We start from the raw sequence: 16,282 nt of genomic DNA, 5'->3' as shown, positions 1-16,282 counted from the left end.
GATTTCACTTTATATTTTTCTGAGTCTCAGTGCTCTGAGGGATCTCTCTGGGGTGTTTCCTGATGGCTCGAGCGACAGGTCCTTGTTGATAAGCTATTTGGAAGTTGCAGACAGGAGCAGGGCTCCTTCTGGGGTGTTTGAGGATCGCCACGGGACTTCTGCTTTACAAGCGTGACTCAGGCAGACGAATGGTATTTCTTAGAAGCCATTTGGGAAGTTTCCACGGTCGGAGCGCCTTCCACCTTTGGGGCGTTCTACACAGGCCAGCGCCGGGCCGTAGTAACTGCTCGCGTGGGGTTTGGAAAGGAACGAATAATTCATTTACAGGGACAATTCGGAATGGATTTAAGCAGATTTTCCTGGTGATGAAAGACTCGTTAGCTTCCAGAAAATCAGGCCCAAAGCCTTCGTACCCACTTCCTAGTGTGAAGCCGCATTCCTGCCTACACTCCCACTGGGGAGGTAGGCGCGCCCCGCCCACGGCGGCGAGGAACGACCTGGAATGGAGATGCCCTGACACTCAGACCTGCTGTCAGCTTTTCCGCGCTCCGCAGGACCCCGCGCTCCGAGCCCGCCAGCCAGGTAGACGGGCCGGGAGGCTGCGGCTGAGACAGGGGCCGGTGGCGCGCTGGCGGAGGAAGGGTGTGGAGGGAAAGAGGGGGCAAAAATGTGCGCGACCGGGAGGCCAGAGATCGGGACTCCCAGGTGGCTCCGAACAGGCTGTGCGACCCTAGGGGAGCGCACTCCGTTTCTGGACGAAGGTGCAGCGCCCGCGACGCTCAATGTTCCGCCCCCTTTTCCTGCCCGCCTTTGCCTGGGAGGCCTGAACTGGCTTCTCCCCAGGGAGCCGGTGTTCAGGGTTTCGGTTTAGACCGCCCGGCCCAGGTGGATCCGGAGGCCAAGGACGCGCAGGGCAGGCTAGCGCGACGCACCGGTGGGGACCCGGGACGCCACGGCGGGGACCTGGTGGCGCGGGCTGAGTTGGAGGGCGCCGGGCTTGGAATGGGCCCTGACCCTCGCATCGGGCTCAGGAAGCCGACCATTCCTCGCTGCCAGATGGCAGAAGGGGATGTCACCGCGTCCCCAAGAAGAGGCGAAGGTGCATCCTGCAGGAGGGGACCTCGGTCCTGCAGTCACCCTACCTAGACTTCCCCCACCGCGCCTCCCCACCTCTCCCATGCATCCCTCTCCACCCCGGATTGTGGAGGTAGGGCGCTGAGAGTAAGAGGCGGGGTGGGGAGGGAGCAGTCGTTAGGTGCACGTCAGGATAAATGTGGGGCCAAAGTTGGAGGGCTCCGCCTGAAGAAGGGATGGTCAGCGGCCTAGGCTGGGATCTCTGAGATTCAGAGGTCGCAGAAGCCGGCGCCTTGTGCCTGGGAGACGGCGGCCTCCGCCCGGCGCTGCGCCTTCCCCTCCCACTCTGTTCTTTCCTCCTCCTAGCCCAACGTGGGGATGCTGCTCTTGCTGCTCTGCGGCATGTCCATCGCTCTTCCACCTTTTATCAGAGCAGGTACGTTCGTTTTGTCCTCGAGTCTCAGAGGCCGTCCTCCCCCACGTGCCTCCCTGCGCCTCTGTGTGAGGTCCCCGTGCCGACCTCCTGCGGGATCGCGTGAGACCCCGAGCCTTGCTGATGGCACTTTTCCCAGGGGGGCAGGCAGAAATCCGCGGAATGGGGAAACAGCAAGTTCCAAGTATCTGATGCCCAGCCCCAAACGTCCTCCTGAGCTTTGAGGCCACTTTGAAAGGGAGAGGAGTTAGGCAAATTTGTGAGAAATGCTTGAGTTAAAATAGTCAAATGGATAGAATACTATTTTACATGACAGGGGGTCATTTTATGACCCATGGTAAAAGCAAAGAAACCATCAACAGAACAAATTTCTTCCAGGAAAAGGTGAGCACTCTGGTAGATGCGGACTTTAAAGTGAGCGGGTTTTTAGCAATCCTTTTCGGGATGAGATACTTAGACCTTTCATTCAAGAGGGAGTGACATAACTGGGTGGCAGAACAGAAAGAAAACAGGCCAAGGAGGGCTGAGAATAGGAGCGTTTGCTCTGAAGGAGGAGGATGAAAGAACTAAGGGTCTTAGAATAGAAGGCAGGGAGGGAGATCGTTTCAAACAGGGACGGTGACTTGTGAAGGGGACTGAGTTCTGTCCCATGGACACATTTGAAGGGACTTCCAGTTATGCTTTCAAATCCGCAGGCTGTTTTTAGGAAACTCCCACACTGAGAAAACTCTCAAATAAAATGTCAAATTGGCTAGGAAATTAAAGAGGCGTTTGTTAAAACTAATAACGAATAATGCTAGAGTTCTCTTACACAATGATTTTCCCCCTTCTTTCCCTAGATGCATGCAGGAACATCAGTATGCTACACGAGACGCCTTCAGCAGGCCAGCCTTTTGCTTTTAACTGTACATACCCTCCACTAACATTCAGGAATGTGTATGTAACGTGGTACAAACATCCTAGTAAGATCCCAATATCCAAAAACATACAGTCTAGGATTCACCAGGACCAAAACTGGATTTTGTTTCTCCCCCTGACGTGGGAGGACTCTGGGATCTACCACTGTGTTATCAAGTAAGTTCCCCATTTAAAATGGAACTAACTTTCTTTCTCTCATGTATATATACATATATGATATATTATAATTATATGTATACTTCTTTTAGGAAAATTCTTAATAAATATTTAATAAATGTAGAGGACTCAATGAGAAGAATAAAATATAGCTTTACATTGTTACAAGACGGTTTCCAATGAACACATTTGAAAACAGAACAGATCTGGCAGTCAGTTGTTGGAACATGAAATGCATCTTTTCTCATTAAAATGGTGCCAGAAACCAGGCCAGCTTACAAAACCTATTTCTCCCGATATTATTGCTGCCTTCTTTCTTGGAATGCCGGAAGTTTTTGTGACAGGTGGCACATCCAGAAAAGAACAAGCCTCCTTCCAGCACCTTTTCGTAAGGAATCTGCTGTAGGAATTTAAGAGTGATTAGGAATCAATTATGTTCCAGATGCCTTGCTAAGTCCTATGCCAGGAAGTAATGGAAATGAGTGACACAGGTCTGCTGGGAGACCATTGAGCCGGGTGGGGACTGTGGTGAACCAGAAAGCGTATGCCCCACCAAAGGCAGCAGTCTATTCAGTTCAAGTCCATTTTGCCAATTTTTCAAGCGAACCTGGAAACTAGAATGTGTGTGTGTGTGTGTGTGTGTGTGTGTGTGTGTGCAACTTTTCAATAAGCTTTATGTGTATGGCTTAAATAAAACACATCTGTAGACCAAATTTTGCTTGAGGGACCCAATTTTGTTACCTACCCTCCATTACTAACATGTACGACCTTAAGCAAATTATTTGAGCCTTGGTTTTCTTATCTGGTTGGGTTGGTAGGGTTGAAGTGAAGGCTCGCTGAGATCCTGTGTGAAGCGCGTACTCCAGAACTGTAGTTGCCTTCTCCCTCTCTCGTGTTGTTTCCGTGGTATTTGCCTGCCCCTTTCTGTTTCCCAGAATGGCCTGTGGCAGATTCCTCGTTTCCGTCTGTCAGATTGACTTGAGGCACAAAATTACTTAGTGGCTCCCAAGTGGAAGTGGCCGTTAGCCTTGTTGGCCTGGCCCTTTCCACAATGTCACTCACTATGTAGATGAAGCTACGGATGTTGGTGGATGTCTGCTGTCCTGTTTACTCTGGGTTATGAGTTAATTAGAGTTGGAGATCATATGTCACACAAATTCATTTGGATGTCTAGGCTGGATGTAAAATATTTCACTCTGCAAACTGTGAAATGGGGGAAAATAATCTTTCTTAGAAAGTAGGCATAGATTGTCATGGAAGAAAGTAAACATGAATTCTCACAAATCTTTAACATACAGATATGATACATATTTAGTAAACAGTATATTTTTACCTTGAAATTTCAAATACACGTGAAATTTGCAAGAATAGTATAAAGAACTCCCATCTACCCTTTATCTAGGTTCCCCGCCATTTAACATTTTGCCACATTTACCTTGTCATTCTCTCTCCATATGTATATTACACACTTCTTTTCCTAAACCGTTTTTTCCAAATTATTTGATTGTTTGCATCATGTCCCTGTTTACCTCTTAGTATTTCAGCGTGCATTTCCTGTCAGCAAGAACGTTCTCTTACATAATCACAGAATAGTTATCACATTCAGGAAATTTAACTGTCATACAATACTTTTATCTAATCCCCCATCCATAGTATAATTTTATCAATTGTCTCAATGATGACCTTTATAGATTCTTTTTTCCTTTCCAGTAGAGGATTCAATCCGAGATCATGCATTGCATCTGGTTGTCACGCATTTTTAATCTCTTTTCATCTGGAACAATTCCTGAGTCTGTTTTTTCATGACATAGACATTTTCAAGGAGTACAGGAAATATTTTATATTCTATCCCTTAATTTGGGTTTGCCAGATATTTCTTCATGAGTAGATTCAGGTGCACCTTCTTGGCTGGAATACAACGTAAGCGGTGTGTGGCTCTTCAGATGACACCCTCAGAGGCACACGGTGCCCATTTGACCCTCATTGGTGATGTTCATTTTGATCACCTGGTTAAGGTGTTGTCCAGCGTTTCTACTATGTAAATACTTTTGTTCCTTTTGTAGCGAATGGTTTGTGAGATGCGTATTGTCGTGTTTGAGGCAGAGGGTTTGCATAGTACCTTAAAAATGCTTTGGAGATATTTGAAGATGAACGGGATCACTTGATTTTGTGATTGTTTATGAGGTTTCAATCTACTGTTTTCTTACAGTGATACCAACACCTGTCACAGCATACATGTAAACCTAACTGTGTTTAAAAAGTCTTGGTGCAGTGCTTCCAGAAACAGTCAGCCGAATTTACTGGACGAGTACAAGCAAATATTACATGCTGGGAACGATGACAGTCTTACATGTCATCTGAACTTCCCGAGGAGTTGTGTTTTGGATTCAATAAAGTGGTATAAGGTAAAAAAATAATTTTCCTATTGATATTTTTCCTCCTCTTCTTTAAAACTCACTTTTTAAAATTTTATTTTATCTTTTTAAAGATATAATTTTTTTCCTTTTTCTCCCTAAAGCCCCCCGGTACATAGTTGTATATTCTTCGTTGTGGGTCCTTCTAGTTGTGGCCTGTGGGACGCTGCCTCAGCGGGGTTTGATGAGCAGTGCCATGTCTGTGCTCAGGATTCGAACCAACGAAACACTGGGCCTCCTGCAGTGGAGCGCATGAACTTAACCACTCGGCCAGGGGGCCAGTCCCAAACTCACTTTTTTTTTTAAAAAAGGTTTGAGTTGTATCTTTTAAGGCATAACTGGCAGAGATTTGTGTACTTAAGATGGATTTGTTAGCTAATTGCTGCTGGTAATTTTACCTTGCTAATTACTTATTTTTAATTTGATTATAGCTTTGTAATATTTTCTTATTTGTATCTGCCACCTTCCCCCAACAATCCTTGTTTTTCAGCCTGTCCGTGGTCATTGCTTTTTTCTAACAGATTAATTAATTAGTTGGTTTGTTTGAATGGGTACTACAGGCACATGGCTCATTAGTCACGAAGTTTGAGAAGTCACCGCCCAGAAGGTCTCCTTTCCAATCCTCATCGTCTGTGCCCCGGGCCCATCACACCTTCCCTGACGTGTGGCTGCCAGTATTTGTTCCTTGCGTCCTTTGCCTTATCCTTGCATAATGCTATACAAGCAAATAAAACTATGTATCTTAGCCCATCCTTTTTTATGCAAACAGGACACCTGTACTCATCTTTCTGCACCTTCTGTTTTCACCCTCAAACATTCTCTTTTCTTGACGGGACCGGCACATGATAACGTATAAGACACGGTTCTGGGCATTCAGGAGCACAGGCTAGTTATTTAAGACTGGAATTAGTTTCCCCCTAACACTGCTTGTTAGCACTTGCCAGTACAAGCGTCTGGGTCATGAGTTTCCTTGGTGGGAAGGTTTTCATTTACTGATTCAATTTCTTTGATGGTGATAGGATTATACAAATTTCTTCTAGAATGAGTTTTGGTAAGATTTTGTTTTCTAGGAAATTGCCCATTTCAGTAAACATTTCAAATACTCCGGCATGAAAGTATTTATCATCTCTTCTCTTTTAATGTCTGCTTCTGCAGTAAATTTCATCTTTTAATTCCTATTACAACACATTTGTTCTCTCTCTCTCTCTCTTAGACACACACACACACACACACACACACACACACATATACTCTTACTTGATTGGCCTCATAAGAGCTTTGTCAGTTCTATTACTCCTTTCAAAGAACCAGTTTTTGGCTTTGTTGATCCTCTCTGTTATATGTTTCACATTCATTTAGTTGTTTCCATTTTTCTTTCTTACAAGGAATGTGGCAATGAGTGTGCTTACCCCTGTCTTTTAAAGTACATTTGCCAGTGTGTGAGTTGTTTCAGGGTACGTGATGGCTAGCCTTAGAATTGTTGGATTATAGAGTATGCATATGAATAAAGTTTTCAGCTTTATTGATGTTGCCAAATTGCTCTGCAAAATATTATATCAGTTTATCCTCTTGCCAGCAATATTCTGGATTCCCTAAAACCTTGTGTAGGACTTTGTATTGTAAGACTTAAAATTTTTTTATATCACTTTGATGGGTATAAAATGTTACTTTATTGTTGTTTTAGTTTGCTTTTCCTTAATTATTGGTGAGATTGACCAATTTTTCTTATGTTTATTGGCCATTTCTAAATTCTCTTCTGAACTGCTTACTCATATCTTTTGCCATACTTCTTTTTTCATTTTTCTTACCATTTTCTTACTGACTTGTAGGAGATTTTATATATCATATATCCTGGGTACCAATGTTTGAAATGCATTACAATTTTTTTCATTGAAGTATAGCACATATATAAAAAAATGCATAAATCATAAGTGGACGAGCTTGATGGATTATCAGAAAGTGAACACACCATTTAATTGCCTCTTCCACCAAAGACAAGAACTAAGAAATTGGGGCCGGCCCCGTGGCTGGGTGGTTGGGCTGGCGCACTCTGCTTCGGCGGCCCAGGGTTTCGCGGCTCGGATCCTGGGCACGGACATGGCACCGCTCATCAGGCCATGTTAAGGCAGCAGCCCACATGCCACAACTAGAAGGACCCACAACTAAAAGTGCACAGCTATGAAGCAGGGGGCTTTGGGGAGAAAAAGGAAAAATAAAATCTTTAAAAAAAAAAAAAGAACTAAGACATCACCAACATCTCAGAAGGCCCACTTTTGCCATCCTCCAAAACTGTGCCTCTGTAATCGCCAGGATAACCACTCTCCTGACTTACAATATCATAGATAGTTTTGCCAGTTCATGAGCTTTATTGAAATTGAATAAATTTGTATGTAGTATTTTGTGTCTGGCTTCTTTGGCTCCGTGGTAACCTTGTGAGAATAATCCATGCTGTTGCAGGCAGCTCGCTTTCATGCATTTTCGTTGCTGAATAGTGTTGCATTATTATTATCAGACTTTTGAACTGTTTCCAATTTTGACTATTAGAAATAAAGCTGCCATGAAAATTCTTGTCTATATCTTTTGGTTCACATATGCATGCATTTCAGTGGACATTGACATGAGTGAAATTAGGTTACAGGGAACATGGTTAAAGTTAGTAGAGAATGCCAAACTGTTTTCCAAAGTGGTTGTGCCAATTTCCAACCCCAGCAGCAGTGTATCCGAGTAATCTTTGCTCCACATATCTGACATCCATTGATAAATTTAGCAAAGATTGATATCTTTACAATTTTGAATCTTCTAAACTATGAACATTGTATATCCCTACATTTGGTTTTCTCTAATGTCTCACATCCTATGTTGTATAATTTTTTGTATAGACATGTCTTCTGCTAGATTGATTCTTAGGAAATTGACATTTACTAATGTTGTTGCAATAGTATGGTTTTTATATTTTTAGATTCTGTTTGTTGCTGGTTTATGGAAGTACAATTTATTTTTTTACATTGTTCTTATTTCTAGCACCCTTGGTCATTTCACTTGTTTATTCTAGTAATTGCTCTATAGGTTCTTTTGGATTTCCTACATGCACAATCATGTTATTTGCAGATTAATGACAGTTTTATTTCTTGCTTTCCTCTGTTTGTAACTTTTACATTTGCTTCCTTATGGCACTGGCTAGAATCTCTGGATCACTCTAGGAATTGTTACCTCTCCCGCATTATTACTGCTTTCTGTATTATAACAGCATCTCTGTGTCATTATGTCAGAGGGAAAGCTTTCCACATTATCTGATTAAATATGATATTTCTTTTAGAATTTTAATAAATGATTTTCATCAGATTAGGGAAGTTTGCCTAGCTTTTTGGATTTTATTATGAATTGATGTTAAATATTATCAAATTCTTTTTGAGGAAGATTAGCCCTGAGCTAACATCTGCCACCAATCCTCCTCTTTTTGCTGAGGAAGACTGGCCCTGAGCTAACATCCATGCCCATCTTCCTCTACTTTCTATGTGGGACGCCTACCACAGCATGGCCTGACAAGCAGTGCCATGTCCGCACCCGGGATCCAAACTGTTGAATCCCGGACCGCTGAAGCAGAACGTGCGAACTTAACAGTTGCGCCACTGGGCTGGCCCCTCAAATTCATTTTTTACTTACCACAGGACTTTTCTTTTTATTCTGTTAATGTTGTGAATAACAAGGACTGGTTTTTGAATGTTATACCAACTTTGCATTCCTGGAATGAACCACATTGGCGTGTAACCCTTTTTATACATTGCCAGGTTTGGTTCGCTAATACTTTGTCTAGGATTTTTTTTTTCTATATCATGAGAGATTAGTCTGTATCTTGCTTTGTCCCTGTCCGATTTTGGTATGAAGGATATGCATGCTGGCCTTATAAAATAAGTTGGGAAGTAATACTTACTTTTCTCTTTTCTAGAAATGCTTACGATTGGTTTTATTTCTTCCTTTACATGATTTTAGAGTTCGGTAGTGAAGTTATGACTGGAACTTACTCTGAGGGAAGGTTTTTAAATTACAGATTCAATGTCCTTAACAATTATAGGATTACTTGGATCCTCTACTGCTTCTTGTGGCAGATTTAGCACATTGTGCTTGTTTAGAAATCTCCATTTGATCCATATAATTTTTAAATTATTGAGATAAAATTGTTCAAAATACGCTCTTATTATCTTTTTAACGTTGGTGGGATTTGTGTTGCTGTTTCCTCTCTTACTTCTGGTGTCATATATTTGCATTTTCTCTCTCTTTTTGTTGATTTCTCTTGCCAGGGGTTTATCAACTTGATTTGTCTGTTCAAAGTGCTGATTTTGTCAATCCTGTCTTTTATTAGTTTGTTTTCTGTTTCATTAATTTCTGCTCTCATCTAGTTTGTTTTCTCTGGTTTTAATTTGCTATTATTTTACTCATGTTATGAGATGGATTCTTTGATCATTAATTATAAGCCTTTCTTCTTTTCTAATATATGCATTTAAATTTGTAGTTTCCCTTTAACTTCAATTTTGGCTGCTTTCTCCGGGTTTTGTATATTATGTTCTCGTCATTCAGTTCAAAGTATTTTCTGATTTCTCATCTTATTTCTTCTTTGAACTCTGGATTGTTTTGAACGGTTGCTTAATTTGCAAATATAGCAGTTTTTTTCTTTTTGAAGTTACTTTTCTGTGTGTGATATTAAGCTTAATTGCACTATGACAGAGAAGACACTCTACATGATTTAAATACTTTGAAATTTGGTGAGACTGGCTTTATGGCCCAGCATACGTTCAGCTTTTGTAAAAGCCCCACATATATTCAAAAGAATGCAAACATTGCAATATAGGTTGGTTAATTGTGTTATTCAAGCATCTGTATATACTCTTCTCCTTTTTCGTTTTAGTTACTTAGAAAAACACGTTAAAATAACCCAGTGTGATTGTGCCTTTTTCTATTTCTTCTTTTGAGTCTACCAATGTTTGAGATTATATTAGTTCCAAAAATATTTAGAATTCTTATATCTTGCTGTTGAATTGAATCTTTTGGTATAATAAAGCTTTCATCTCTGTATCTCAAGGCTTTCTTTCTTAAAGTTTACCCTTTTTTGGTACTAACATAGCTACGTTAGTTTTTTTGTGGTAGATGCTTGCATGCTGAATCTTTTTCTTTATCATTTTAATTTCAACCTTTTTGTATTTCTATATTTTGGGGTATGTCTTTCATAAGTAGTATATATTTGGATTTAAAAAATTTTGGGCTGCCAGTTTTTATTCTTCACTTGGAGCATTTAGTCAATTTATGTTTAATGTTATTATCAATATGTTTGGGTATAAATCTATTATTTTAATATTTATTTTCTATTTATCATGCCTGTCTTATGTTCTTTCTTTCTTCCCTTGTTTTGAATCAACTAATTATTTATTATTTTTCTTCTATTAACTTGATAGTAGGCATTTAAAACAATTATTTTACTGGTTGCTTTAGACATAACATTTATCTTTGACTTATTAAAGTCCACTACAAACTAATACCTTTAACATTTCGTAACAAAGTAAGAATCTTAGAATTCTTTAACTCTGTTTAGCAATCTTTTGGCTTACATGTTATTATAGTTATTGATTTATGTATTTTAGACACCATAGGAGTTATTATTATTCTCAGTTAATAGTCTACATTTATCCACATGTTTAACCTTTGGCTTGCTCTTCACCCCATCCTGTGGCTCTGAGCATCTGTCTGGAATAATTTATTCTGTCTGACTAATATCCCTCAAGAATTCCCTTAGTATGAATTTTCTTATTACGAATTATCTCATCTTGTTTGTCTGAGTCTGTTTCTTCTTACATTTTGCAAGATATTTTTGACGGGTTGGCATTTATTTTCTTTCAGCACTTTGAGCGTGCTATGCTGTTGTCTTATAGATCCCATTATTTCTCACGAGATGTGAACAGGATCCTCTCTCTTATGATCTTCAAAAGAGCTCTTTTGTTCTTTTCAAGGTAATAGGTCTTTTTCTCTGAATACTTTTAAAATGCTTCCCTTGTCTTTGGATTTTAGTAGTTTTACTACATTGAGTTTTGAATTATGGATTCCTTGCATACTGTGCATGTGCTCTGTAGGGCTTTTTGAAATTGTGGCTTGATGTCCTTTTTTTCCTATCATTATTATTCTCTCAGTCGTTACTTCTTCCAATATTGCTTTAACCTTATTTTCTTTTTCATCTTCTTTTGGGACTCCAAAAGAATATACATTTAGTCTTTTTCAAAAAATCGTATTTCCTGTATCTCTTATGTGTTTTTCTTATTTTCAGTTATTTTGTGTGAATATGCTCTGATGGAATATTTCTTTCCGACATGTTTTCCAATTCACTATTTTTATCTTCAGCTTTGTCAAACCTTCTATTAAACTCATCAGTTTATTCCTTAATTTTAGTAATTAGAGTTTTCAATCCTATAATTTTTATTTGTTAGTCTTTATAGTTTATATATATTGTTGATTTTTTAAAGCTTATTTTTTAATTTCTTGACCAAATTAACACAATTATTACAGAGTCCATGTCTGATAACTCCATTACCTGGCTTCCCTGCGTGTCTGCCATTTCTTTTAGGTTTAGATCACATTGTCTTCTCTTCTCATAGGATTGGTTATTTTTGCTTGAGTGCCAGACATTGAATATGGACAAATTGTAGAGTTCACTTGACGCTCTGAGTACCGTAATATTCCTGAAGAGAGGGTTTACCTTTGCTTCTGAGTAGTTGTGTCCTTGATTACTTTAATTCATTCAGTGATCAAAGGAAAATTGGAAATTAGGAGTGATAAAATCTCTTTTTGGCCTGTTCTTTGAGTGGTTCAGCCAAACTCTGTGGCCACTTAAGATCCCAACTGAAGGCCTGAGAGTTCCCTGGGGCCCTTCCTCATGGGCAGGTCCTGACTCTAAGTTTTGTCCCCTGAGCCTATAAATCTGTCGAAAGTACTTTCTTATCAGCCTATCATGTGTCACCTTCAGAATCATTTAGGATAGTTAGTTCTAAACACTTAGTTTTCTGTTAATGAAAAGCTCATTTTGATGAAATTTTCAGAGACAACTTTATAGACCTTGTAGCTACCACCTGTGCCTTCTCCACTTGCAAGGATAATACCTGGCACTTAGGAATGTTCGGTAAATATTACTGAGTAGGTGAATGGCCTCCAAGTTCTTTCTACCTCCCAATATTTTTCATTTTCTTGTCAAGTATTGGGCCAATGAAAAGACTTACAGAGATGAGTATTCGTTTAATACTTGCTGTGTGTCAGGACATATAATAAGCACTTTGCCTGCTCTATCTCATTTTCCTCTTCTCAGCATTGGCTCTGGCTATAATTTAATTATTAATGATATTCCTGTTTTGTTAGGAGAGTATTGATTGTCAGGGCACAGTCTGCTCAATCTCAGTTGGCTTCGACGGTGGCATCACACGTTTTTCAAGTCCAGCTTTGGGCTTCTCAGGATGTAGCATCACACACAGCTCTAGGTGGCTTCTTTAGACTCCATTCCTCAAGCACCCTGTCTTCCACCTTGCAGCGTTGCTATGATCACCTCTCGGCCCTAGTGTTATGATTCTTTAGAGTCTGGACAGTAGGACTCTCCTGGCATTTTTTTCCTCCTGACCGGGACCTGTTGTGGTCACAGATGCGAAAGCACTTGACGTTTGTGGAGAGGTTAGACTTTTAGAATCAACTCTGCCACTACCTCAATATCAAGTTACAGATGTGTTGAGTCTTTTTTCTCACTTATTAAATGAGAGTTTAGACTACATTATTTTGGAAGGCTTTCCAAGCCTTAAGATTACTAGCCTGAGGATAAGACCCATTCTTTTCTAGTCCAGTAAGATCTGACTTTGAGGAAATGAGTAGCAATGTAGGGAGTATTTTAATCATTTATCATCATTTAACATAAATTTAAGTTTCTGTTAAGATTTGGAGATGGACTCAGAGCTGTGATTATTGATCCTAAGTGGGCATCAAATTTTATCCTATGGACTTTTTAAAAAAGCAGATGCTTGGCCTCACTGTCTACTAACTGAGTCAGGTTTTCCATGGATGGGGTTCAGGCATCTTTATTTTTAAAATAACCACTCAGCTTGAAAAGGTGGGAGGAGGCAAAGCGCCAAGAGGCGTCCAAGGAGGAGGGATGATTCTGAAACTGTCCCACCTGCTCAGATTCGGTGGCCTTGGTTATGGCTTTGTTTTACCACTGATGGTTCTCAGATCTTGGGTCGCTCTTTGGGCCTCACTCTTCTCATCTGTAAAATGAAAGGGTTGGGATCAATTCTCCAATTATTTAGAACGTATTATCTGCCTGGTGCTTTGCCAGGCACTGAGGCTGCAATGATGAAAGAGAGACTTTGCCTTAAAAAAGTTGTAATTTACCAGAGGTGGCAGGCAAGTAAACTAAAAATTTTATTATAGTGTCAGGTGAACATAAAGAAAGCAGAATTAGATCAGACACTGGGAATGTCTGAGGAAATGCTTCCTGGAGGAGGTGACAGCTGAACTGTGCTTAAAGAATGAGTAGCAGTTAACCTGGTGGGGAAGGGAAGGAAGGATGGTAATTCGAGGAAAGAGCATGTGCAAAGGTATTAGGTGAGAAAGAGAATGGAGTTTGAGAGCATTGGTTGGAGTTTAGGGTACATGTAAGAGTGGGGTAAGGTGATGCTAGACAGTAGAAGACCTTGTGTGCTAACCTATGCATAACCTTTCCCCCACTTACAGTATTTTAACAGCTAATCACACCATCAGGATAAAGACATGATCAACTTTACATTCTAGTAAAGTCCTCACGTAGGCACTGTAGGGAGTAAATTGAAAGGGCTTGAGAATGGTGGCATGTTGATCATTCAGGCTACTTTAGAAATTTAGTGAAGAAATGGGGATCATTTAACAAAGTGTATGAAATAGACCTTATCGATAGAATGAGAGAAAAGGAGGAGGAATGTGAGTGGAAGGAACTCATTCCTATTTTCACTGTTAATTGGAAGGAGATGTTTGTGGAAACTTTGAAAGAGCAACATAGGTGAATAGGTGGAAGAAAGAGTTGAAGGAGAAGCAAAGAATTTCTGAGGTGAGGATCATGAGCTGGTAGTGGTGCCAAGACTCCTGTTCCTATGATTATCTCCTATGCTGCTCATCTGGCTGTCAGAGAAGGATGACAGGATCGACCCAGGACGGGAGTTCAGGCTATATACTGGAAGGCTTAAGGGCTACGGGGTTGAGGAATTGGAAGGCGGTGATTAGAGTAATGGCCACATGAGTCTAGGTTGGATAGGAAAGGAAATGACACCTGAAGAAAACTGCAAATTAGGAGAAGATAGAGGTTTAAGGGGACTGATTCAAGTTAAGATAGAAAAACAGGTTGGATGGATAGAAATTTCAGGTAGAAAACATGACAGATGTGGTAGGTAGACACTCATTATCCATGATGAGCCACTTTATGCTAGAGAGGCTCTAAAGCTAAAAAATAAGAACAAAACAATCAAAACCACATCCTACATTTTCTAGTGTTGCTTGTAGCTAAGGCTCTGGATCTGATTCAATTTCTCCAGCTGGCTTCACTGAAAGGCTAAAGTGAAGATGGTAGATCCTGCTTTTTCTACAGGACACGGAAATTTTCTGCAGTGGTGTTCCAGAGTCCAGTCCCTAGGTTTGTGGCAGCTGAGAAGCAGTGCATATGTCTTCTGATTTATTTGTTGGTGTGGCTCTACCAGATGTGGCATGCCTTCATACCCTATAGCTGCATCACTGGTAACTCCTGGTCTTTGACTTGCAGGTGGTGTATTTCCGAGTCTTGATTCTCACTGTCCTGACTGTGGCAGAGGTAGCAGCTGTCCTGTGAGCTAGTTCTGTGGTGGAGTTCTGGCCCAGATCTCCTTGAGATCTTTAACAAGATCTCCTTGTGGCACTCTGTCACTGCTGGACATTCCCATCAACTATGAACTGCTTCTTCTCTTCCTTCTGAGATTTACTCCTTCTCTCTCTCTCTCTTTTTTATCCTGGCCTTTCCTTAGTAATCATCAATGGATTCTCATCCTTTAATTTGGGTCTTAGATTTTGGGGTGTCCAATTTCAGTCACAGTCATCTGTTCTTGCTTTGATTACATTCAAAGTGATGGCTCAGAACCGTTCATGTACAGATGGCTCCCAACTCTCTTTCTCCCGTCTTGGCTTTTCTCTCAACCTCCACACACTTTGTACAACAGCCTAGTATACATTCTACTGAGACATTCCCATCCCCAACTCTCCAGAGCCACCACATGTAGAGTCACTTTTTTTCTTACCCCAAATCTAATCATTCTTCTGTATTTTCTTTGCAATCTCTCTTTTGTCTAACGGCATCTTTGCATACCCAAACTGGGACCATAGAAGTCCTGTCCCCTCTCCATATTCCAAATTTGGCACTAAATTCTATAGATTGGAACTGCTTAAAATCATTGTTTTTTGTTCCCTTCTTGCTATCTCCACTGTACTGCCTTAGTTCCTGTTTTATTTGGCCTTAGTTTATGGACAGAGCTTCCTAAATTGTTTCCCAGTCTTTAGGGTTGTCGCATCTTTAATCTCTTCCCACAGAGCAACCAGATAGATCATTCTCAAAGCAAATATGATCATCTTATTACCCTTGCTCAGAAAGCCTCGGATGTTCATCCTCTTTTCATGGTTTTCCATGATTGGGCTCTGACTGCCTCATTAGTTTCATCTCCATCACCCTCCCACAGCTGTGACATCTTAGCCAGAATGCTCTGGCTATTTTATGCCTCAGAACCATTGTTTATGCTGGCCCAGGAGTGTTCTTCTTGGCGCTTGGAATATAAAACACATTCAAAGGTTCGCTGCTATTATTGTTAATATTTTAATTTTGAATCTTTTTAGTGAGATATCACCCAAGAATTTTTAAACAAAAATCAAAGCATTCTGACAATTGAAGCTCTAAAATAATGCCCCAGTGGATTACAGTAGAGGTGGGTCTAGTGGTTGTATAAGAATAGAATGGCTCTTAAGCTAGCAAGGCTGAACTTTAATATGATTAAATATTGGTACATGTTGAAAGAAAGAATGAGTCAATCAGAAAGGAGACTGGTCAACAATGGAGACGTAGAAAGGGCAGCTCAGAGATCGTGCCTATTCGAGCCCTAGCCAGGGAAGAGGTTTCCATAGTCCAAAGACTCAAGTTTTCTGCTTATTCCTGCTGTAAAGAAGGCAACACAACGTTGTCAGAGTCTAATGCCTTCACTCATCTGCCTCGTGGGAGTTATTC

The 16,282-nt window shown here is 40.6% G+C and overlaps 1 protein-coding gene across 5 annotated transcripts in view; it reads left to right on the top strand.

Annotated features, from left to right (window-relative positions):
- The first annotated feature begins 8 nt into the window (after positions 1 to 8).
- The window catches only part of IL1RL2 (interleukin 1 receptor like 2), a 50,135-nt gene continuing 33,861 nt past the window's right edge, over positions 9 to 16,282 (top strand). For 3 of the 5 annotated variants that reach the window (XR_011503840.1, XM_070511560.1, XM_070511559.1), the window contains exons 1-3: positions 9 to 582; positions 2,347 to 2,581; positions 4,791 to 4,986. Coding sequence is in view for 4 of the 5 variants with exons in the window: in XM_070511560.1 (XP_070367661.1) it covers positions 189 to 582; positions 2,347 to 2,581; positions 4,791 to 4,986 (825 nt within the window). In the remaining variant the exon portion in view is untranslated. The other 2 variants (XM_014854110.3, XM_014854109.3) reach the window with 2 other exon arrangements.

This window comes from Equus asinus, chromosome 6 (genome assembly GCF_041296235.1).
Source record: "Equus asinus isolate D_3611 breed Donkey chromosome 6, EquAss-T2T_v2, whole genome shotgun sequence".
NCBI classification, from domain to species: domain Eukaryota; kingdom Metazoa; phylum Chordata; class Mammalia; order Perissodactyla; family Equidae; genus Equus; species Equus asinus.
Note: the sequence above shows the minus strand (reverse complement) of the source record. Positions and strands in the feature narration are given on the sequence as shown.